The sequence below is a fragment of the Physeter macrocephalus genome, chromosome 10, assembly GCF_002837175.3.
Source record: "Physeter macrocephalus isolate SW-GA chromosome 10, ASM283717v5, whole genome shotgun sequence".
NCBI classification, from domain to species: Eukaryota; Metazoa; Chordata; class Mammalia; order Artiodactyla; family Physeteridae; genus Physeter; species Physeter macrocephalus.
Window position 1 is genome coordinate 60271562 of NC_041223.1, and position 23753 is coordinate 60295314.

Consider the following 23753-nt stretch of genomic DNA (forward strand, 5'->3'; position numbering starts at 1 on the left):
AGAGTCTTTAGAAGGCTTGGCTCAGGTTCAGGTCCCTAGGCTGTGCCGGTGTTCTGTCGTAGCCCTAGGTAACACTTGCCTAAGGGCTTCCTTTCAGGCTCTTGGTAAGATCAACCATCCTTAAACAATGATCCTGGCTCTGGTCTCTGTCTGAAGTACTTTTAGTTTTCTTTACCCTTCAGGGCTGAGCTCTTTCAGGCCTAGAGCCTGTCAAGTCTGTTTTTTAGTCTGCCTACAATTTCGTGTTCTAATATTTTTGTTCTGTGAGATTTTTTTGTATTGAATCCCACTTAAGCCTTTTTTGTTTGTCTGTTTTCTCTTTTTATATTTTGTTATGTTTGGAGGAGAGAGAGTTTTTGGATTATGAACAGACTGATTCATCTGCACCCAGAAGATATCTCCATGAAGTCTCTCTTGTTTTAAATTTCTTTGTCTTGGCAGTCTGTTCCTGTTTTATGAGTGTGTATACATTTTCCTCTTAGAATTTGAGATTTCTGAAAGTTCTCAACTCTTTCCTACAGTAACACTTTTACTAAGGCACAGTTCCTGTGAATGTTTAGAATTTCCCTTGTTTTGAATAGGGTGAATTTTTTCATATATTTAGTGATTTTTCTATGTTTATCCTTTAAGTTTGAAGGTCTCTTTTGATATTTATTGGTAGCTCAGATAGGCTCCATTAGAGACTCTATAAGTCATCATATGATTTGTTCCCCAGCCCTAAGTAAAAGAAGAAAGAAAAAAAATCTAGGTTTATTAAATTTTCTTCAGTGGTGTAGAAGGCAGTAAGTGCTTTGTGCATGGTTGAGATGGAGCTATAGGTAGAGACATGGTGGAGACCGTTTCTCCTTTGGGAACTATTTCTTCCTGTGTGTCTGCTTCGAAAGCCATAAACTGTCTCCTCCTACCTGCCACCTGGCTGGTGAGGCTCTCTGAAGGATCCCCATTTCCACTCCCAGTCTTCTTCCACTTCACAGACCTTTCCTGATACCTACAGCCTAAATGTAGTGTCATGCAATTTCTGCCTTTATGAATTCCAGCTCGGGAGGTCCTAAAAGGGTTGGAATTTGTATCCATCTTGGTTTCTGTCCTCGTCTCTGATCTAGCAGGTGGGCACTATCGCAGAAAGGGAAGTCCACCAAGGGAGTAAGTGAAAGTGTTCTCTACATCATGCTGCTATTTGCTACTTCTTAGCAAGAGTGAGTAACTGAAATGATGGTTCCTGTTTCAGGCTAGATTCGCTAGTAGTTCAGAGAGTGTTTTAACACCAGGGACTCACACTAGTACATTACTAGGATAAATATTCATCATGAGATAATGAGGAATAATGCTTAAAGTACTGGACTCAAGAATCAGAAGACCTGGATTTATGTCAGTGGCACTCAACTTGTTCTTCAGTTTTCTCAAGCGTAAAACGGAGTTTGTATTACAGTTGTCTCTTGGTATCCACAGGGGATTGGTCCCAGGACCCCCGAGGATACCAAAATCCATGGATGCTCAAGTCCCTTATATAAAATGGCGGAGTATGTATTTATGAATTCCTTAACAGCATTGTTGTGTACATCAAATGAAATATGTGGTATATGTCATAATAAGACCATTGTAAACTTGTACTACCATGAGATAGTCTTACTATTTTGTATTGTTTTGACAAAATTCTGTCTTCATCTTAGAGCGCTTTTTAAATTTAGTAATTGTTTGCATTTAAGGCAAAAATATTCATTTTAGCATTGAGTTAACTGCAGTAAATATTACTTTTTAGTTTCTTTTTTTTTTTTTTTTTTTTTTTTTTTTTTTGCCGTACGCGGGCCTCTCACTGTTGTGGCCTCTCCCGTTGCGGAGCACAGGCTCCGGACGCGCAGGCTCAGCGGCCGTGGGTCACGGGCCCAGTCCCTCCGCGGCACGTGGGATCTTCCCGAACCGGGGCACGAACCCGCGTCCCCTGCATCGGCAGGCGGACTCTCAACCACCGCGCCACCAGGGAAGCCCAGTATTACTTTTTAAAGTTACTGAAATCAGCTAAACATTTGCTGTGCTGATTTCTCCATGAATAACCCCTTATCCTTTTATTTAATTAATACATGGGAAATCTGATTGTCAAATTCATAAAATGAAAACCTTCATAGAGATAACAGTTTATAGTTCTTTATATTAATATAAATAATCTCTTGCTTTTCTTTTGGTTATATAAGGTAGGAAGATAATAGATCACAGTAGCTTGGGTTTGAATACTTTTTTTACCTGCTGTGTGACCTTGCAAATTAAAGTCCCTCTGAACCCTCATATATAAGCTAAAGAAAATAGTACATTCCAAGCTTGTTTCAGGATCGTGTGAAACTTAACATATGTACTGTACTTGGCATGTAGTAGTTGCTTAGTAAGTGTTTAGCCATATTATTCTCAGGGTACTGAAGATCTCATCCTAATTGGAACAGTAATCACACTTTATCTTTCTATTTATAGGAAAAGGAGTAAATTGAATCTTTGAATATATGTTATTTCAAGGTGATTTTAAATAATAATAATATATTGTTGATAAAATGATTGTTCTTTTTTTCTTTCCTGTTTTGTTTTTAAATCATAGGGCCCCTGGATTTAAAAGTTTTCAACAACAGGACAGTCAGGAGCTTCTTCATTATCTGCTCGATGCAGTGAGGACAGAAGAAACAAAGGTCAGGTTTCTTTGTGTTTATCACATATTGTTTTTTTTTTTTTTCGGTACGCGGGCCTCTCACCGTCGTGGCCTCTCCCGTTGCGGAGCACAGGCTCCGGACGCGCAGGCTCAGTGGCCACGGCTCACGGGCCCAGCCGCTCCGCGGCACGCGGGATCTTCCCGGACCGGGGCACGAACCCGTGTCCCCTGCATCGGCAGGCGGACTCTCAACCACTGTGCCACCAGGGAAGCCCTCACATATTCTTTTTAAGAAGAGGGTACAAAACTGAAGGAATTTTTACCAAAATTTTAATGTACGGTTGAGAGTAATTTGATTTTTTAAAAAACTTCTACTTACTCTTCTCTTCCCCCTACTTTTTTCCCCTTCTACCAGAAGAATATTTTTTCACTCTTTCACAACTCTGTTACCCTTTATTAGTTAATGCCCTTTGGCTATAAATAACAGAAATTAATTAATACTAGCTTAAATAAAGAAAAGGGAATCTAATAATCCAAATAAAGGGGGATATAAGACAGGAAGGTTCTCAGGAATCCGGAAAGTATTCTCCTTTTTCCCCCAGTTTCTCTGGCTCTATAGATTTTCTTTACCCATCTCTCTGCGGACAGAGTAGTTTCTTTGCTTCCCTGTCTGAATGGTAGCACCTGACCACCAGGGCTTGCTGCTTGTGAATCCCAATTCTAAATTCCCAAAAGAGAGGAGTCCCATTATCCCCTGTTGGATTGCAGTCCACTCAGAAACCAGGAAATTGGGGTCCCAGCTTCCTGGATCAGGGACTGTTTCTGAGTAAAAAAGGACTGGTTAGATTTCCCAAACAGGATTTATTGTAATCCTGTCCCTTAATTGATTGGCTGTTGGTTGACTTTAATATTAAATTAGTTATATTCACCTTTTTTGGTGGGGTCCTATGCAAATAGTATACAATTTTTCAGAGAAAATACAAGATATTAAAGATGGAAGATATCAAATACACAGCACATATCCTCCACTTCCTCCCTTTCTCTCTCATAGCAGACCCTGCTAATCATTCATAACAGTTCCACTGAGTCAGGGTTCAGTCTCAGAATCATTCTCAACATAGCACTCTGGGCAGCCCCTGCCAATCATAATTGTTAATAACAGGTGAAATCCTGTTTTCTGTTCAAGGTGAATACCCTTCTTAATTTAAATATTGATATGGTAGTAGAGCAACCAAGTGAAAATGAAGTGCTGATATGTTTGTGGTAGGTGTTTACTATGTTACTAGGCAGGGTGGACCCTCCTTTTTTTTTTTTTTAAATTCTACTTTGAATTGTACATAACATTGTAGTGTTTCTTTACTCCTAATGGCCAGTTTTCAGTGAAGAGAGAGTTATGGTTCTAATATTTTTTCGTAAATTATCTTAAAGAATGAGTTAATTACACCCTCCTGATACCAAACAGTGTATATTACAATCCTATCCTTAATTGGCTGTTGTTAGACTTTCATATTAAATTAGTTGAATTCAGCTTCTGAAGGTGTCACTCCCTTTCTGCCATCTATTTTTATGTATTTTGATTATGAACCCTACTACCTTCTATTTAGATTTATGTCTGTCATCTCTCTTGGATTGTGGTCTCCTCAAGGAATGGTATCCCATGTGCCTTGCACACAGTAGTGCTCAGTGAATGTTTGTTGAATATGTTGTCTGTGCTTACCCCCCGCCCTGTGCCCTTTTTTTTTTGTTGGCCACGCCTCATGGCTTGTTGGATCTTCGTTCCCAGATCAGGAATCAAACCTGTGCCCCTGGCAGTGAAAGCACCGAGTCCTACCCACTGGACCACCGGGGAATTCCCTGTGCTTACCCTTTAAATGGACAGTATTTCTTGAGAATTGGAATTGGGAAGAAAACAAAGTCTCTTAAATGAGTTATACTAGCTAGTTACTTGGGGATTTGCCGTTATTTTGAATATGTTATAATTTGAATAAACTGTTAAATTGACAGGGTAATTCTGCATCAGGTTTTACCTGTAATTTGTTTTGAAAAAAGTCAGTAAAGAGATTTGTAATTAGTTAAGTTTGGGGACATTAACACAATCCCCCTGAGCTAATATTTGATCACATTTTCTTAGATCTAGAAACTGATATCAAGAATGGAGATTCAAACTTAAGTCTTTCTGACCTCCAAACTAATTATCTAATTTTATCCAATACTGCTAATTAAAGTTTAATTTTAATGCTTGGTCATCAGTGACTAGTATAAATAACCCATTTTTTTAAGCTTGCTATTTAAAATTTAACCATAATTATTTCACTATTTGAGAAAAGTATTAACTCTGATTTAATAACTATGATATATTGATACTCTTATTGAAGGGGTCGATGCAAGGTAGTAAGGTGGAAAGAGATGCTCTGTCTTTGTGTTATGAGTAGTAAATGCATTTTGACCTTCTGAGCCTACAGATGACATAGTAGTTACTTTCGGATTAATTCAAACCATCAGTTGCTAGAATAATTTTTTTTCCCCTATGATTTGCAGGATACATTTGCTACATGGTGGTCATGTATCATTGTAAATGAAATTAAAAGTCACTCTTTACGATGTTCTTCTCTGTTGATAATACAAATAAAACAATAAAATCTATCCCTATAATTTTTTTTCTGTTTTACTTTTATTACTTGATGGCATTCTTTGTTACAATTAAATTATTCTTTTGTCGTAATGATGCATTATGATGATTCACAGTACCTTGAAAACTCAGGCAGTACAGCAGGAAACATTGGTTTTTGAAAGCTGTTATCTTTCTTCCTTTATTTGAGGGTTTTAGATGGTGTGGCAGAATTAAAATGTCAAGTCTGTGGATCTATTCAGTCTCGTAAGCAAGGACAGTCGTGCCAGTCAGTTACAGTGAGTACCCAAGCAGGAGCTGCATTGTCTGGCCTGGGAACTCCGCAGCTGTTAATCGGGCTGCTGTTGTAGTTTGTCTCTGCCATGTGTTTTTTGATTGAAGGAAGGCTACAGCGGTATGTCTGCCACCAGACTCTTCTAGTGATGATTAAAAACTACTGACCTCTTTTCATATTGTTTCATTAGGGTCTTTTTCTTATGACTCTGAAGTTGAGGAATATAACTCGCTGAGTAGAGAGCTAAAGGGATCATTTGTGCAAAAATTCTAAAATTTTTATGTGTGAAATAAAATCAAATTCACAATAAGAACTTCTTTTATAGGCAGTCTTTTTGCCTTAGAAATATATGCTTCTTTACTTTTTTCCTTTTAATTTGAGCTATCTCTAAATTAATGATAATTACATTTGCATTATCAAAGATATATCGGTTTAATACATTACTGGGTAAGATTATTTTAAAGGTAGAATATCTCAGCTAACTTAAATTATGAGTGTTTGCATTATTTTTGAAAGAAGTTTAACATGGAGATTTGAACTAGTCGAACATGGGTACTGCTAAATGATTAATGTGCCGTGGTTGTTAGTCACTCCCTAACCAAAGTCTTTTTTTTTTTTAAACCTAAATGGTTCAAAGCACAACAGTGAAAGGTTGAAGATGGACCTAAGCCTATTTATTTTATTCAGCTTGATGAACTACCTATTAACTAACTCTTTAACAGTTTAGAGCAGAGAGTATAAATTTGTGGCTAGGATAAAATAAAAAAGCAAAAGTCTAATAGTTTAAAAGTCAATAATTTAAACAGCTTAATTGTTTTTACTCTTTTAAAAGTGTGATATAGCTTACATTTTAGAGTATGGTAAAGACTCATTAAATTCTATTGAAAGTCGTCTGAATGTTCAAAATTGTAGAATAAATTTACAGATTTCTAAGTTGAATTAGAGGCTTTATCTTTAGTGGCTGGAGAGGCTTTTCACAGTTATATTAAATATTTATAGGTGAACATGGGTATTTATTGGCATCTTTCATTTAAGTCCATTAAAAGTTTCTCTTACATGGAATTCACACCATTCTAATTTTCATATTTTAGTTTAATAAGCTCTCTGTTCAAGGTATAAGAGTCAAGTTTAGCTTAGACAATATCCAAATTATATAAATTTTCAAGTTTATTGAGTCTGAATTGGAGATTATTTCAATATTTAATAGCTTCTGGGACACATTATTTCAGTTTCCTTCACATATAAGTATATTTCAGGAGAGTGTGACATGGTATGGATTGCTGTATGTTCACTTTTATACTCTACTTTGTATATATGTAAGGTATACATTGTATTAACTTTCAAAATAACACTTGAAGAGAATAGTGAGCAGTTCTATGAAATAAAATGTGCTGATCATAGGCTAGTTAATAAAACTCACTTTCATAATTATTGGGGGAGGATGTTAAAAACTTATTGTAAAACATATCACACATACAGAAGAATGTGTACCAATATACATATAGTTTAAAGCATAATATTATTATAAATATTATTAGCACTTCTCCCTACTACCACCCCCAGAGTTAAAAAAAAAAAGAAAAAGAAAAAGAATGTTATTAGTACCATAAAAACTACCTACTTCTTTTTTTCAAATACTTCTTCCTCATAAGAGGCAACCACTATTTTGACTTTTACAGAAATCATTCCATTGCTTTTTCTTATAGTTTTTGAGAGCTACCTCTGTATGCTTAAATAATATATTGTTTAGTTTTATAAAACTGGGTAGCAAGCACAAACCTATTGCCATTATTGGATGAAGCTTCCCCCAAAAAAGATGAGAGACTCTCTGGAACATAGTCTGGGTTTGGCTTCCCAGAGTTTACAAGAGCTCTTTCTGGGGAAGTCAGTAGGCAAGATCATGAATGTGTTCTGAGCCACGCCTGCCTGTCAAAGTCAATTGGCAGAGGTGTAGAAGAGACCAGGTACTAGCTCCCTGATCCCAAAAGGTTAGAGACTGCTCTGTATTGTATTTTCTGCTTCTGAGTTCATCATGGCCCACCTCATGGATGTCAGGAATAGGCCCGAGCAGAACAATTCTGAGGGGTAATGTGTGTCCTCTGCTGATCCAGGCAGCAGGGCATGGAGGGGAGAATAACATTAGCAGCTCATTCCCTGTATGTGTCAGATTAAAAACATGGTAGAATGGCAGAAGAGATCTTGGTGTCGACAGTAGGTCCATATCCTAAGTGTCACTGCTCCATTCTGGATTGGTTGCCTCCCACATTAGATGTGTAGGCATCATTCTGGAATTCTTCCTCACTGTGCTCCTGAAAATTCCCTTTGCCTCTCTTATGTGTTGGCCCTACTGTTGCCTGTAAACCACATTATTGTCTTTCTTGGTTTATGCTCTCATTTGGTGGTGTGTGTGTGTATATATATATATATATATATATATACATATATGCATATTTTTTCCTTTCTTTTTTCAAAAAGTGGCATTTACTATATATGCCCCTGCCTTTTTATCAGGTAGGATATTGTAGCAATCTTTCCATATCAGAAAATAGGAAGTGTCCTTTTTTTTTTTTTAACCAATTCTAACCATTTCCTTATCGATTATCACTTATATGTTGTTTCCAGTGTTTTTGCTTTTATGAACAATGCTATGATGAACAATGTATATATGTTATTTTGCATGTGTGTAAGTATATCTGTATAAATATAGAAACGAGATTGCATGTATGTGGAATTTTGATAGCTATTACCAAATTGTCCTCCACAGGCATACAATTTTCACTCTAGCCGCAACATAACATATATGGAGAGTGTTTTCCAATAACCTCACCAAAATACTGTTGTATCAAACTTTAAAATTTTTGCCAATCCGATAGGTAGAAAATGGTATCTCAGGGTAACTTTAGTGTACATGTCTCTCTTTTTGAATAAATCTGAATATCTTTCCATCTGTTATTTTTTTGCCCATTTTTCTACTGGGTTTTGATCCTTTTCTGATTTCTAAAAGCTTTTTGTGTACTAGGGAGAGAATATGTTTCCAAGTTTGTCATTTGTGTTTTGATTTTGCTTATAATGTGGCAGTAGCTTTTTTTTAAATGTAAAGCTTAAAATTTTTTTTTTTGAATTTAAAAATCTTTTTCAAATTTTTTATTTTTTTATGGCTTCTGGCTATTGAGCCATAGTTAAAAAGGCATTCCCACTCCAAGATTATAAAGGAATTTTCCCATGTTTTCTTCTTTATGATTAATTTTTAGATCTAAATCTTGATCCATTGAAATTTATCCTTTTCCATGATATTTCCTTTTTTCTCATTTGGCTATCCTATCCAAACAGTATAGTATGCTTTTCCTACTAAATTGGTAACACCCTAATTATACTAATTTTTCATATGTCTTTGGGTTTATTTCTCAACTTCCCCTTGTTTCTGTTTGCCTATATGTTTGAATACTAGAGTCATACTTTCAATTATGAAGATTTTAATGCATTTAGTAAATCTAGTAGGACCAGTCAACTCTTACTACACTTTCCCCTCCTCCCCAGAGTTTTCATTGCTATTCTTATTTATTTTTCCATATCTAGTTTAGAACCGATCTCTCCCTTCAACCTCTCACATTAAAACAAAACAAAACAAAACCCTAAACCTCATACATACTATTGCCATTTTCGCTGGAATTGTGTTAAATGAATAAATTGGGCGGGGGTGGGGGATGTGGGGAAATTGAAATGTTAGTAATGGTAGGACCTGTCCAGGAACAGAAAAGCGAGTGTCTTTCAATTTGATCAAGTTTTCTTTTGTCTCTTTCAGAAGTGTTTTGAAGTTTTCCTCATTCAGATCTTACACATTTGTTTAGTTTATTCCTAGTTATTTTCTTTTTAGTTGCTATTATAAATGGGTTATTTTCTTCTGTATCTTCTTTTTTGTTTTTTTAGAATTTTATTTATTTATTTTTATACAGCATGTTCTTATTAGTTATCTATTTTATGCACATCAGTGTATACATGTCAATCCCAGTCGCCCAATTCATCCCACCCCCACCCCCCACCCTGCTTTCCCCCCTTGGTGTCCATACGTTTGTTCTCTACGTCTGTTCTCTATTTCTGCCTTGCAAACCAGTTCATCTGTACCATTTTTCTAGATTCCACATATATGCATTAATATACGATATTTGTTTTTCTTTCTGACTTACTTCACTCTGTATGACAGTCTCTAGGTCCATCTTCTATATCTTCTAACTGGCTTTTGTTTGTGTGTGTGAAGGCAATTTACTTCATTATATTTATATACTCCATATTAAATTCTCTTATTATTATTATAGTAGTTTTTTATTTCATTTGGTTCTTTTGGCTTTTCCAAGTAAAACGTCATATCATCTGCAAATAATTTTATCTCCTTTATATTTTATACCTCTGACATTTATTTTTCTATCAAATGCATCAACTAAAACATTAGTGGTAAATAATAGTAGTGAATAGGGAATATCAAGGGATTTGATCTTATAATTTTTTTCTCAGTGTATATGATGGCTTATATTAATAGATTTCCCTAATATCCCTGCATTACTAGAATAAAAGCCTCTTGGTCATACTGTACTGTTCTTTTAATGTGCTGCTGTATTCTGTTGCTGATATTTTATTTAGAATTTTTTCATGAGTGATATTGATATGTGTGTGTACACTCTGTCAGCTCTGGTACCAATATTGTGCTTCATGAAGATAATTTGGAAGTTTCCCTTTCTCTGTGCCCTGGAACATGGGTTTAGTGACATTCCTCTGTGAAATTGTTAGGACCTGGAGCTTTTTGTAGGGAGTACTTAATTCAGTGACTTTAACAGTATTCTTTTTTTTTCCTCCCTTTGAAAGCTGGAAAATTTTCTGTCTCTTCTGGATTTAATTTCTTGGAAAATTATCGTTTTTTTTTCCCTGAATTTTCAAATGTAATTGCGTGAGAGTTGAGCAAAGTGGTCTCTCACGATTACTTACAAAGTCTTTAATTTTGTTATTGATTTCCCTTTTTTGTGATGTATGGTGTGGGGCTTTTCATCCTTATCTTGATTTAGATTAGTTGGTAGGTTTGTTTATCCCTGCTACGACGAGTCAGCTTTCGATTCATTCTCTTCAATTTCTACTTTTATCTTCATTAACTCTTTCCTTATACTTTTGTTTGGTTTGATGTCCTTTTCTAAATTTAAAAGTTGGCTGCTTAATTCATTTGTTTTTCTTTTCAACTGATTTAAATATATAAAGTTGTGAATTTTCTTCTGAACAGTGGAAAGTATCTTGGATTCTGATATGCAAAGTTTTATTATTCTCTGGGAAGTCTGCAGTTGGATTTAATTTCTCTGACATAATAATTTTTTAACAGCAGATTTATGTATCATTTTCATACCAAGAAGTCCGGGTCTAACAGTGGTTTCACATATATGAAAACCTGTGATTAAGACTTTACTTAAAAAATATATTTTGAAGAATAATTAATAAGCTTTCCCCTCACCCCACTGTTAAAATGTGAATTAAAGAAGATTAATTTATTAGATTAAATGTCTTTATTTTTGGAATATATATAGTTTTATTCTGAGAGTTTTTTGTGAGGTTAGGTCTTTCCTAAAACACATGCAAGAGATGTGGAACCATAAACCTTATCATTTACTAAGAGCTGCTAATGACTTTAACACATGATTGTTATTGACAACTAAATTCAAATAAAACAGCAATTAAGATTTGGGCTCTTCTTGCTGTGGAGAATATTCTGGACTTTAGTCATCTATGTATATAAGTAAAATAATCTACATGGAGGTCATAGTGACCAGTTTAATAGCTTCTTATATATTTATATTAAGATTTTCTTCATAGGTAAGAAATTTCCTATGGTCTATTTGTTACTTTTTGTCCTAATTAAGGAGTAAATCATTTTAGGGACAGAGTGGGGGAGAGGGAGGGAGGGGGCAGGAGATGGGGAGAGATAGGGGAGAGAAGGGTAAAGGAGAACTTACTCTAAACCTATAAGCAAAATGAGACTAGGCTGCTTGCTGTTTGTCGACTGAGGAAAATGCTTTAAACCCAAGAGAGAACCTAAACTTGGGAATCTTGACTTTTGTTTGGGGGAGAATTTGGCATTAGAGCATTATTCATTAATGGAATTTTAGAACTAGAAGAAAGGACATATTTGATTTTTTAAAAAATTCAGTCATTTTATTTTACAGATTAGGGAACTGAGATCTACTATACCTTGCTGTTTGAAAGTCCTCCTCTTAAGAGGATGAGGCTTGAGTTGATTGGCACTAAAACCAGATTCTATTTACAGGAACACAAAATAATGCTTTGAAAGAATATATTCTAGTATAGATTCTTAATAAATTCTTATTACTTTGTTTTATAGCGAATACAAGCTGGCATTCTCAAAGCATTTAACAACCCAACTACTAAAACTGCTGATGATGAAACTAGAAGAAAAGTCAAAGGTATGTTGACTCTTTCACTATTAAAACTTTTTTCTAGAAGAAAATATTGTAAGTTTCTTTTGGGGGCAGGGAAAGGAACTGAGCATTATGTGAGCTAATGGCCTTAAAAGGAGGGTGTACTTACTCCTGTGGCTGCAAGATAGTCTAATGAGTCATCGAAAGAAAATGCTAGAATCCATGTGAATTTTAAAAAGTAAAACTAATATTAAATGTACAGATTGACACTGATGCCCTTAAGTGAAGTATCTTACTTATGGGAGACTTGAAAGGTTGTTGAAAGTAGCAACCTCGCTTAGAAGTTCACTTTTATCATATTGTATCATTTTGCAGTTGAAGTGTGCTTAGGTAGGTGGATTTATGGATATTGTCTAGTCTTAACTAGACAAAATGCTTCAGTGCTCCAAAAATTCCTGCAAGGAAACCATTATTTACGAGAGTACTATAAAATCAAGCATACATGTCTACTCCTAATGTTGACTCTTCATCAGCCAAAATATGAGGCAGAAACAATGATTAACTAATCAAAGATGATCATTTACAGTGATCAGTATTTAAGTGTGGATTTATATCCCACGTTATTAACGATTTACCTTGTCTGGAAAGTATATTCTGCCTTGAGATTAGTAACTAGTGGTAATGTGTAGTCATCATTTCTAGAAAATGTTTAAAAATATTATTTGTATTTTACTCTCTTTTTTAACATCTGGTTTTTTTGGTAGCATTATGTGTACATACTACACCTATGTAATTTATAAACAAATATACATACATTATGATTATATATGACAAAACTTTATGTGCAGTTAAAGGTTCAAGATTTTGAAAAATGCACTCTCAAGTATACTTGTTCTCTTGTTTTCAGATAGTGCCATCTAGTGCATGTTTAGAATAACTGTTCATTTTTTCCTTCACTTCTTTCCAGTTTTGTAATCTTAACCTATTTTCAATCCCTTGTACAATTTTTGTTAATGAAACATCTTAGTTTAACATAACTTCTAAATAGTTATCATCAAAATTAATAAATATTTATTGATTTATCCAGATAAAAGTCTGCTCTGTCATTCAGTGCTTCAAGTAATGTTCTAAAATGATTTAAAATGTTTGCATGAAATTTGAAGGTAGAGATCCAAAAAGGATAGAAGAGAAGTTTGAAAGAGGAGTGAATAAGTTTTTTTAATATGTTTTTCCCCATGGTTTACTATGGAAAATTTCAAACTTCCATTAGAGAGAATAGTATAATGAAGCCCATGTACCTGTGTGCCCATCACCCCGCTTAAATTACATTCAGTTCATGGTGTATTATGTTTCATCTGTTCTCCCCCAACTACATATTATTTTGAAGCAAATCATAAGCATAATTTTCTTTTATTTATAAATATTTCCCAAAGAGAATAATTTTAACATTTTTATGTAACAGGAGTTACATATATAACTGAGTTATTAATTGCCATGTTAGTTCTTTATCCTATGCAGTGTTTACTTGTCTTTTACTACTCTTGTTTCCATAGTTATGGTCCTGGCATCTGTAGTCCTAAATCATAATCTCTTTTCCCATCCCTCTATCTACCTCTAGGTTAGGCACAGAGGCTTTAAAGGGTTTAGTGGGAGCAGTTGAGTGTGGTATGAATAGTGGTTAATACTCTACTTATTTTACTTCTTAAGTTTAAGAACAGTTTGCTATTTCTTTGAGACTACAGTAGTTGATAATCACATTTTCTCTGTGGAATTGTAAAGGAGAAAGACATTATAACATCATATAGTGAAATATATTATTAAATATGGTCCTGGATATCTGCCTTATTCAGATTTCTTTTGATTCAATGGAAAAAAAGCCTATTACTTTGTTAGGTTAATAGTTGATGTGTTTTTTGCATTAAAAGTATTATTTTTACAGCATATGGAAGAGAAGGTGTGAAAATGAACTTCATAGATCGTATCTTTATTGGTGAATTAACTAGCACGGTCATGTGTGAAGAATGTGCAAATGTAGGTACTTTGGAATTCACTTCAACATGGAATAGATTATGGTCACATTGTTTTTATTGTTTTCTTTCACATGTAATCATCAGCAGTCATTTATTTGTCACACATGACTACATAGTAGTTTTTAAAAGTCTTTTACAAATATATCCTTCACTCCTAGAAAATAAACATAATGTATAATTTTTTTGAGTAAATGTGTTATCTAATTTTTCCTCTTGACACACCTGTGAAGTTCATTTAGCCTATTTTAATATGCTCCAATGTGTTAGCTACTCATTTGGATTGAAAATGAAAGAGAAACTTCTGCGAAGAGAGTAACTATGTTAATATAATTATGCATTGCCCTAAATTGTAATCCCAATAGAAATAATTTAATGTCATAACATAATTTAGGCTGATCTACTTTTAAAGTTTACATTTATTTGACTTGCTGGAGTTTCTTTTAAGCAGACTTGACTCATCTTTGAATTTAGTGATAATTTTCATTTTGAATGCCATCTGTACTTTAATAACTTCTTAAAGAATGTATAAATTTTTATAGGTTTCCAATTGCTTGGTAAGGAATATTTCTGAAAGCGTGCGGCATATGATAGGTTTCAACTTCTGTCAGATTTTAATCATAAAAGAGAGTCTTTATGTCCATCTTCCTGTCCCAGATTATGGAGTACCTTTCCTCTCTAGTTTTATAAAGTCAGGATTATATATTATATCTCCTTCTAGCATGTCATACTGAAGCACAGAATGTGTCATCATGATATTACGGTTGACCCTTGAACAACGTGGGTTTAAACTGCAAGGGCCCACTTATACGCAAATTTTTTTCAATAAATGCTGTCAATACTGCAGTACTACGCAATCTGCATTTGGTTGAATCTGCAGGTGCGGAACCCTGGATACTGAGCACCAACTGTAAAGTTATTCTCTGACTTTTGACGGTTGGGTGGGATGGGGATCAGCATCCCTAAGCCCCACCTTGTTCAATGGTCAAACCCTACTTAAATGTTTAGTATATTCAACGTAGAAGTTGATTTCTTTTTCACAAGCTAGAGAGTATCTTTGAAAATAGAATTATCCTAAAGAATCTACAAAACACAGTCAAGCTCTCTGGCTTTTTTCATGGCTTTCTCTTAATATTTCATATTTTATTTATGTTATGGCCATAATTTCACCAAAAATATGTTTATATCTTCAGTTAATCAGTTTTATTAAACACAGTTTATTTTAAAGTTAACTTTATGTATTATAGGTTAGTCATATTAACAGTATTATAAAATTCAGCTGGGTTGCATTTATTGACGTTTTGGGATATCTTATTTTGATTAACAGTATGTGTTGCTATACCCAATTAAATTATTGTTTGTTCCAGGAACGTTTTTTAACTTTTTAGTTGCCTGGGAAGTTTGATTTCTTTAAGACTTTACAAAACTACATTGTCTATATTAGAATTCTAACTGAAGTTCTCAATATGTTTTCTTTTTAAGATCTCCACAGTAAAAGATCCTTTTATTGATATTTCACTTCCTATAATAGAAGAAAGGGTAAGGAGAAAAAAACTTAAGTCTTTTTGTGAAGGGCATTTATAAATTCATATATTTAGGCATTTGTTGAGTATATCTGAGAGTCAGTACTTTTTATATACAGTAATTGAGTTTGTACAGTGTACGTGATATTGGAGTTTGTATATGTATGCATAAAGTATGATATAGTTCTTCTTTTTTATATATAAATTTATTTATTTATTTATTTATTTATTTTTATTTATTTATTTTTGGCTGTGTTGGGTCTTCGTTGCTGTGCGCAGGCTTTCTCTAGTTGCGGCGAGCGGGGGCTACTCTTCATTGCGGTGCGCGGGCTTCTCATTGCGGTGGCTTCTCTTGTGGCGGAGCATGGGCTCTAGGTGTGCGGGCTTCAGTAGTTGTGGCACACGGGCTCAGTAGTTGTGGCTCGTGGGCTCTAGAGCACAGGCTCAGTAGTTGTGGCGCACGGGCTTAGTTGCTCCGTGGCATGTGGGATCTTCCTGGATCAGAGCTCGAACCCGTGTCCCCTGCATTGGCAGGCGGATTCTCAACCACTGTGCCACCAGGGAAGCCCCTGTGATATAGTTCTTATTCTCAAGGAATTTAAACCTTTATGCTTCATATTTTGAGAATTAATGTTTAGGAAATTACATTTCAAATGAATTAGAAATTTTAAAAAGTAGCTGATATCCAGAATTTATTTCCTAAAGAAGTTTTGTGTTATATATATGGTATCTAATAGGTTTCAAAACCTGTACTTTTGGGAAGAATGAGTAAATATAGAAGTTTACAGGACACAGATAATGGTCAATACAGAGGCACTATTACTATAGAAAATACTCATCAACCTAGAGCCACCAAGAAGCATTCTTCATCTAAAGATAAGGTAAGATTACATGCATTTGTGAGACATCTGTTTTTTAAAACTTTTTATTAAAAAAAATTTCAAAAGTACACAAAAGTAAGGAAGTATGATAAACTCCCATGTACCCATTTCGTAGCGTCATAGTTATCATCTCACAGCTAACCGTGTTTTATCTGTATCTATCCCACATTTTCCTCCTCACCATCCTAGATTATTTTGAAATAAATCCCAAATATATCATATACTTAAATGTATATCTCTAAAAGATGCTTTTTAAAGACATAACCATTGTATCATTACTGCACCTAAAATGTTTAAAACTTAATAGCATAAACATCTAGTCATAATTAAAATTTCTGCAGTTGTCTTATAAAATACTTGTTTTTGCTTTTGAAAGCACATTTGAATTTCGGATCTAAAAAAGATCTATAGATTGCCATGTCTTTTAATCCACAGATTCCACCTTTTTTTTTTCTTTGCAATTTATTTGTTGAAGAAATCATATCATTTTTTTCAGCAGTCTCTCACATTCCCACATCAATAGTGTTTCATTTTGCATGTTATAGTAATTCAGTTTGCATGTTGTGGTAATTCATTTTGCATGTAGTAATTAATCTGCATGTTGTTAAGAGGTGCCTCTGTTCCTTTTGTTTCCTCTCTAAGGCAGTTAGAGCTAGAGGCCTTATTAGGTTTAAGTTTGATTATTTATTTAATTTTTGGCAAGAAAACTTTTAAGTGGTGGTGTTTATTTCCATCAGGAGGTGCACATCATGTTTGATGTTTCTGTTTCTGTAATGTTATCAGTCATTGATGACCGTTGTCTAGATCCATTATTTCTCTAGGGACATACCTGGTTGATGAATTATGCCGTATACTTTTAAAGACATCCATCTGAGTTTGCGCCTCATTTAAAAAAAAACTTTTTTACATGATATGATTTGTGCTAACTTGGCAAATTGATGTATTACCAGATATAATTTACTCTGTTAGAAGGTCCTTTAAGGGGCAAGGACTTCAGAGATTATGCAAAGGTTTACACTTGAAACGCCTCCTTCGTAGCACTGTTCTACAAAAGTCCTGTTCCCTCTCCGTGAATAGGTAACCATTATTATCGGTTTCTTGTGTAAAAGCTTATTTTTAAATTAGAGCTTTTTGTTAGCATATCTTCTATTGATTGTAGTTTGGGTAGATTTAGGAAATGGATTTCGGAGGTACTGGACATAGTATTTTAGAAATTGTCGAATGTTTAAATAAGACTTATTGGCATTTATTTTCAGTAAGGTCACAAGATTCTTTTCTCTGAAAACACTATCAACTTACAGAATCAACTAATTCATGACAGAAAATGTACAAGAAAACTGTCATCTGGAGAAGATAAAGCTGTTGTCATTTACCAGAAGAATGAAAACCTTGAAATGAATAGAGACTCTTCATTGTTTGCAAGCATCGTGAACGCTGAGTCGACTCTGACTGAAAGCCCTACCGACGGCAGTGAAAAAGAAGCCAGCCTTTCTGAAAGTAGTCTTGATGCTGACAGCGAGGCTTCAGAGTCTGAAAGTGCGCCTAAGCAGACTTTGTTGTTGAGATCCAGCACTGGATACTCTGTGCACACAAACGGGCACCTTTGCCATCCGTCAGAGAGTGAGCCACTCACCAAGGCGGGTGACGGTGGTGATGAGGGAGTGGCTGAAGCTATTTCTGAACTTCATTTGAGCAGCACCGTAACTGGAGATAGGGAATTTGACAGAGAAAATCAGCCACTAGGCGTTTCAAATAAGTTGTGTTTTTCAGAGGGCAAGCATATGGTGTCTTACAGCCCCCCAAATGCTTTTCAGACCCTTTCTCAGAGCTATATAACCACTTCTAAAGAATGTTCAATTCAGTCCTGTCTCTATCAGTTTACATCTATGGAATTACTAATGGGGAACAACAAGCTTCTGTGTGAGAACTGTACTGAAAAGAAGCAGAAGTACCCAAAGGAAACCAGTTCTGCAGGTAAATATTTAGCTTAATTTTTAAAAAGTATTCATGGATTATCTGATAAACAGTGACTGGTGGGTTATAGATCCCACAAAGAGGAGCCTAAGACAACCAGGGGTTGTCTTATCATATTTGTACCTCAACACTGAAGACACTGACTGGGCAGAGTAAATTTTCAGTAGATTTTTGTTGAAATAAATTGAAGGACAGGGGCTTCCCTGGTGGCGCAGTGGTTGGGAGTCCGCCTGCCGATGCAGAGGACGCGGGTTCGTGCCCCGGTCCGGGAAGATCCCACATGCCGCGGAGCGGCTGGGCCCGTGAGCCGTGGCCGCTGAGCCTGCCTGTGCCCCGCAACGGGAGAGGCCACACAGGGGAGAGGCCCGCGTACCGCAAAAAAAAAAAAAAAAAAAAAAAAAAAAATTGAAGGACAGGAAGTATCCATCTCTGCCTTGAAAATGCAAATCCACATAACTTATTTCAGGGAACTAGCTATCTGAAATCTTTCCAGAAAAAATTTCTGTAAAACTTAAAATTACAACACTAGTGAGATTCATGTTCTTCATAAATCCCATCAATCTAGTGTAAAGTCATATCATAAGATGTAAATTTGAAGATTTTAAGTAACTGTATGTTATAAAGCTAGCAATATAATAACTGTGTTTTGTTGACCAGAGAAAAGTAGAAAAGGGGGATTTGTCAAGTAAGAAATTTCTGGTGTACCTCTAGCCTTGATTAAATGGAGAGAACATTCTGATTACTTAGTGACTAGTTGTTTCAAAATGCAGGTTTTATTATTCAGGTATGGTGGGTCTAACAGATAGTGTGCCTTAAAAAAAACTCCCTTTCATATTAGTGGAGTTTTGGGAACGAGTAGAGGCTCCCTGTAATCAGAGGTCTAATTTCTTTTTTAACATTTTTGAAAATGTGGTATGATGCTTCTATTTAAATGTTTACTGTATTATAGGGTAGATAATGTATAAGACGGAAATTTACAAGTAACTTTGTTATCTTGTATTTTATGCAGAAAAGAAAGCAGGAGGGGTTTATACTAATGCCAGGAAGCAATTGCTCATTTCTGCTGTTCCAGCTATCCTAATTCTCCATCTTAAAAGATTTCATCAGGTAAAATTCCCTTTAGTAGCACTATACAAATTTTCATCATATGTTTTGCAGAGCCCTAAGTCTTGTAAATTACTGTCAAGGATTAGACAGTAATTTATTGAATTTAAAAATTTGTCATATGAGGGACTTCCCTGGTGGTCCAGTGGTTAAGACTCCATGCTCCCAAGGCAGGGGGCCTGGGTTCCATCACCCGTCAGGGAACTAACAGCCCACATGCCACAACTAAAGATCGCGCGTGCCGCCGCAACAAAGACTTGGTGCAGCCAAATAAATAAATAAATAAATTTTTTAAAAAATTTGTGATATAAGATTTATTGCTTTTTCATCCATAATAGCTTACAAGACTTTTCTAAATAAGATTGTTTAATTCACAATATTTGAAGATTTAGGTGGTCGGAACCTCAGTGGCGTGCGTGCGTGTGCAAGCGCGTGTGTGTGTGTAAGTGCGTGTGTGTGTGTGTGTGAATGGAAAATAAGATTTATTAAGAACTCTTAGAAGCAGAGAAATAACAAGGTGCATGTAACTTTCTGAGCTTTCATTCCAATGAGAGTGGTACTTGGGTTGGGTGTGGTTGGCTGGGACCAATTGCAAAAAGGGCTGCAAGGCAGGCCCCACTCTTGTAGGACTAATGGGAGAGAACCTAAATATAATGTATCAAGTTTTTATCTAATTGTTTATAGTTTTAATTCAATGCCTTGTCTCTCTCTCTCTTTTTTTTTTTTGCATTTGATAAAACGATTTTAAAGTTTCTCTGGAAGAAACGTTAATAATTAAAACAGTATGGTCAGAATTGTCAATAAATAAAATTTGAGTATAATTTAAAGCTCTTTTGTTATGATACAGGATGAATCTCAAATCAGTTGGGAGAGAGGCTTGATTACTCAGTAAAGGACTTAGGAAAGATGGGTGTTAGAAGAAATAAAAATTTAGAGCTTCCTTCTAGACCATATATATCAATACTGTTTTCAGATAAATGTTTTTTAATTGTATGAAACAAATTATCAAAAGACTAGAAGAAAACTTGATGAAAATTATTAACCTGACCTCTGTGTGAAAGATTTTCTAAGTATAAAACCCTTGAAAGAAATCTCAAGGGAAGAGATTGAAAGCTTTGATTATATATTTGCAATATTTCAGGTGGGCCACAGATGGGCAGGAAGAGATTTTTCTCTATACCCCCATCCCTATCCACGGAAATTCGATTAAGTTCTTGATTTTCTATAGCCAACATTACAGAAACCCAGTGGAAATGAAATGGCCATGGAGAGCAGAAGCAAATGTATTGAGTCTCATTACATCAGAATGTGAAATAGAAGGTGTATATCTGCAGTGACTCTGTGTGAACGAGATAGGGTCATGCCAGATCTGAGAATGATGTAGCACAGTTATTTTATATTTGGTACTTGCCTCCCTTTTAGGAACAACTTACAGAAAGAATTCATGCCCTTAAAGGGAGATTTTTATAGATATCTCGGTCCCTTCTTGTTCTCAGGCTAAATGTAATGTCTGCAAAGCCACGTTCTCATTCGCTGGGACTGTGAATTTTAGGGATCAGATTCTCTAAGCAATGTCTTTGCTTCTAGTTTTTTAGTGTCCCTGAAAACCTGTTTCCCTGTAGTAACTTTAGAGTTGTATATCAGAAACATCCACAACACTGAAAGGCAAATCTCAACAAGATAGAGCTGTTTGTCATAAATATAGCAAATGATTAATATTGTAAATATGTAAAGAGCTCTTAAAGATCAATAAAAAAAATCAAGACTCTAATAGTAAAATGGTAAAGAACATGAATTGACAGTTCATAGAAGAAGTAAAAATTCCAAGAAAGTATGAAAGAAAGGTCCACTCTTTCCAGCAAAACAAATGCAAAATAAAATGACTGAGATTCCTTTTTTAGCCTGTCCAAATTGGCAAAGCTTATAATAGTGTTTATAGAAGTCTCTTCTAATAAGGGGCAATTTCTCAATAGCAAAGTACCGTCTGGGGAGGGCACATTAGCCTGAAATGATCTCAGACAGTGCTGGTATCAGCTGCTTATAGAGGTCACCTGATGAGAAGAAAGGAGGCAAACAAATTAAAAACAGATTAAATAATTATTCCTGACATATGACTTCATAATTTCATGTCTGATATCATGTTAAGACTTCTAAAGATTACTTGAAAATACAAATCACTGTGTGGCTATATTTTGGTCGAAAAATAAGTTTTTTTTTTTCTTTAAAGGTAGGAAATAGGCAACAGATCTGTAGTAAAAGTTATGTGATTAGTATGCAAATAAAAAGACTAGTTGTTGAAGTCATGAAAGCTTTGCATAAAACGTTGCATCTGTTAATTTTGTCTACCCAAACATCTCAGATTTAAGTATCTTGTTATTCCAAGAGAGACCATTTCTTTTTTTTTTTTTTTTTTTTTTTTTTTTGTGGTATGCGGGCCTCCCTCTGTTGCGGCCTCTCCCGTTGCGGAGCACAGGCTCCGGACGCGCAGGCCCCGCGGCCAGGGCCCACGGGCCCAGCTGCTCTGCGGCATGTGGGATCCTCCCAGACCGGGGCGCGAACCCGGTTCCCCTGCATCGGCAGGCGGACGCGCAACCACTGCGCCACCAGGGAAGCCCAGAGAGACCATTTCTATTTGTGGGTTTCTTATCCAATATCTTTGGTGGTCTATCCGCAAATTTTTATCATTACTTAAATGCAAAGTGTACATTTTTCAAGGCCTGCCTCTGGAAACTAAAAATAGGGAAAGAAATAGAGCTTGCTTAACAACATGAATATGCATTTTGATTTATATAATATGTAATGTTTACTTTTACTGTTAAAATGATTTGAGTGTTCATATTTTTTTCTTTTTAATGAATGAATATCACTGAATTTTAGAACTGAAGGGACCTAATCTAATCCATTTATACCCGTTTTCTGCCTTGATCTAGATGAGGTTGTCTAGAGTCAAGACAACGGTTAACCAGTCGTTGAGTTAGGCCTATAACACCAGACTCCTGACTCTTCAGTTGAGTACATTTTTGTGATAGCATATGTGTCAGTGGCTGAGCTTTTATCACATTGAATTTATTTTCCCATAAGTGTTGAAAGGCACAGTGAAAGCGATTATTTTAATATTGTTTGTGGTAAAAATACCCATACAAATGAATGATCTTTGCAATAACAGTTTATGAAACCTAATTGAGAACTTAGTCATATATCAGTTTTGGACTGTTCATTAGTCATATTTTTATATCTATGAAAAAACTTCTAGGTTCCTCTTTTGGTTTTAATTAACAAACACAATGATCTAGATTGTTACATTAAGAAAAATTTTTTTTGTTTTTTTTTTTTTAAGGCTGGCTTGAGTCTTCGCAAAGTAAACAGACATGTAGATTTTCCACTGACGCTTGACTTAGCACCATTCTGTTCTGCTACTTGTAAGGTATAGTATATTATTAAGATATTTAATTGTCTTGCAAATAATATGCTTCAAAATATCCTATGTATTGTTTATTAGGCCATGTCTTCCTCTCCCTCCCACCCTCTCTCTCTCTCTCTCTCTCTCTCTCTCTCCTTCCCTCCTTTTCTTCCATCCAACATTTAACACACTGACTATCACTTTTGTCTTTTGGGAGATAGAATAATTTGAAAAGATGCATAAAGCATGAGTGAGGCACGATGTTCATGAAGATCAGAGCTGCTTGTAAATACTACTAGAATCAGATAGCTGCTGAGAGAAGTAAGCAGATTTTGTGCCCTCTCCTGTTCCTTGTGAATGATGTGCTTAATTGACAGTAGTTTTAGCAGTTGAAGAGTTCTTTATCTTTTGTAAATCAATATGCTACTGCATTGTTTTTCATGCCATTTCATGTACACTACTGAGAATAGTGTACTTGTGAACTGAGTATGATACTTTAAAATTACTAATACTTTAATACTTAGATATAGAAAGCAGATTGGTTTATAATTGCTCATACTTGTATGTAAGAACTCTGTAGGTGAAATTGATGACTTTGCTTTCTATGAGGGAACTGCACAGCTCTAGGGTAACTAACATGTTGTCCTGCTCACAATTACTGGTTAGCAGTCTAGGATTTGTGGTACATAAACTTACTGAACTTAATACTTTCAATACATTGATCAATCAAAACAAAATATCTTAAATGCAATTTTTCAGTGAATCCAATTCATCTGCTATGGAATACTAGCACTGTCTGTCAATTATTCACATTCAGTATTCATAGAATTTGATAGGGTGGTAAACAAAATATCTATCAAGCTCTGTATTAAACTTACAAAAACATATTTTTTAGAAGTACC

At 35.2% G+C, this 23753-nt stretch overlaps 1 protein-coding gene across 10 annotated transcripts in view; it reads left to right on the top strand.

Annotated features, from left to right (window-relative positions):
• USP45 (ubiquitin specific peptidase 45) overlaps positions 1 to 23753 on the top strand; it is a 67503-nt gene that overhangs the window by 37756 nt on the left and 5994 nt on the right. For 6 of the 10 annotated variants that reach the window (XR_008618395.1, XM_007101123.3, XM_055087601.1 and 3 more), the window contains 8 exons: positions 2582 to 2669; positions 11906 to 11987; positions 13882 to 13973; positions 15452 to 15508; positions 16230 to 16373; positions 17675 to 18347; positions 19357 to 19454; positions 22789 to 22875. Coding sequence is in view for 9 of the 10 variants with exons in the window: in XM_007101123.3 (XP_007101185.2) it covers positions 2582 to 2669; positions 11906 to 11987; positions 13882 to 13973; positions 15452 to 15508; positions 16230 to 16373; positions 17675 to 18347; positions 19357 to 19454; positions 22789 to 22875 (1321 nt within the window). In the remaining variant the exon portion in view is untranslated. Of the gene's footprint in view, positions 1 to 1449; positions 1521 to 2581; positions 2670 to 11905; positions 11988 to 13881; positions 13974 to 15451; positions 15509 to 16229; positions 16374 to 17629; positions 18348 to 19356; positions 19455 to 22788; positions 22876 to 23753 lie in introns of those variants that run through there. The other 4 variants (XM_055087603.1, XM_055087604.1, XM_055087605.1 and 1 more) reach the window with 4 other exon arrangements.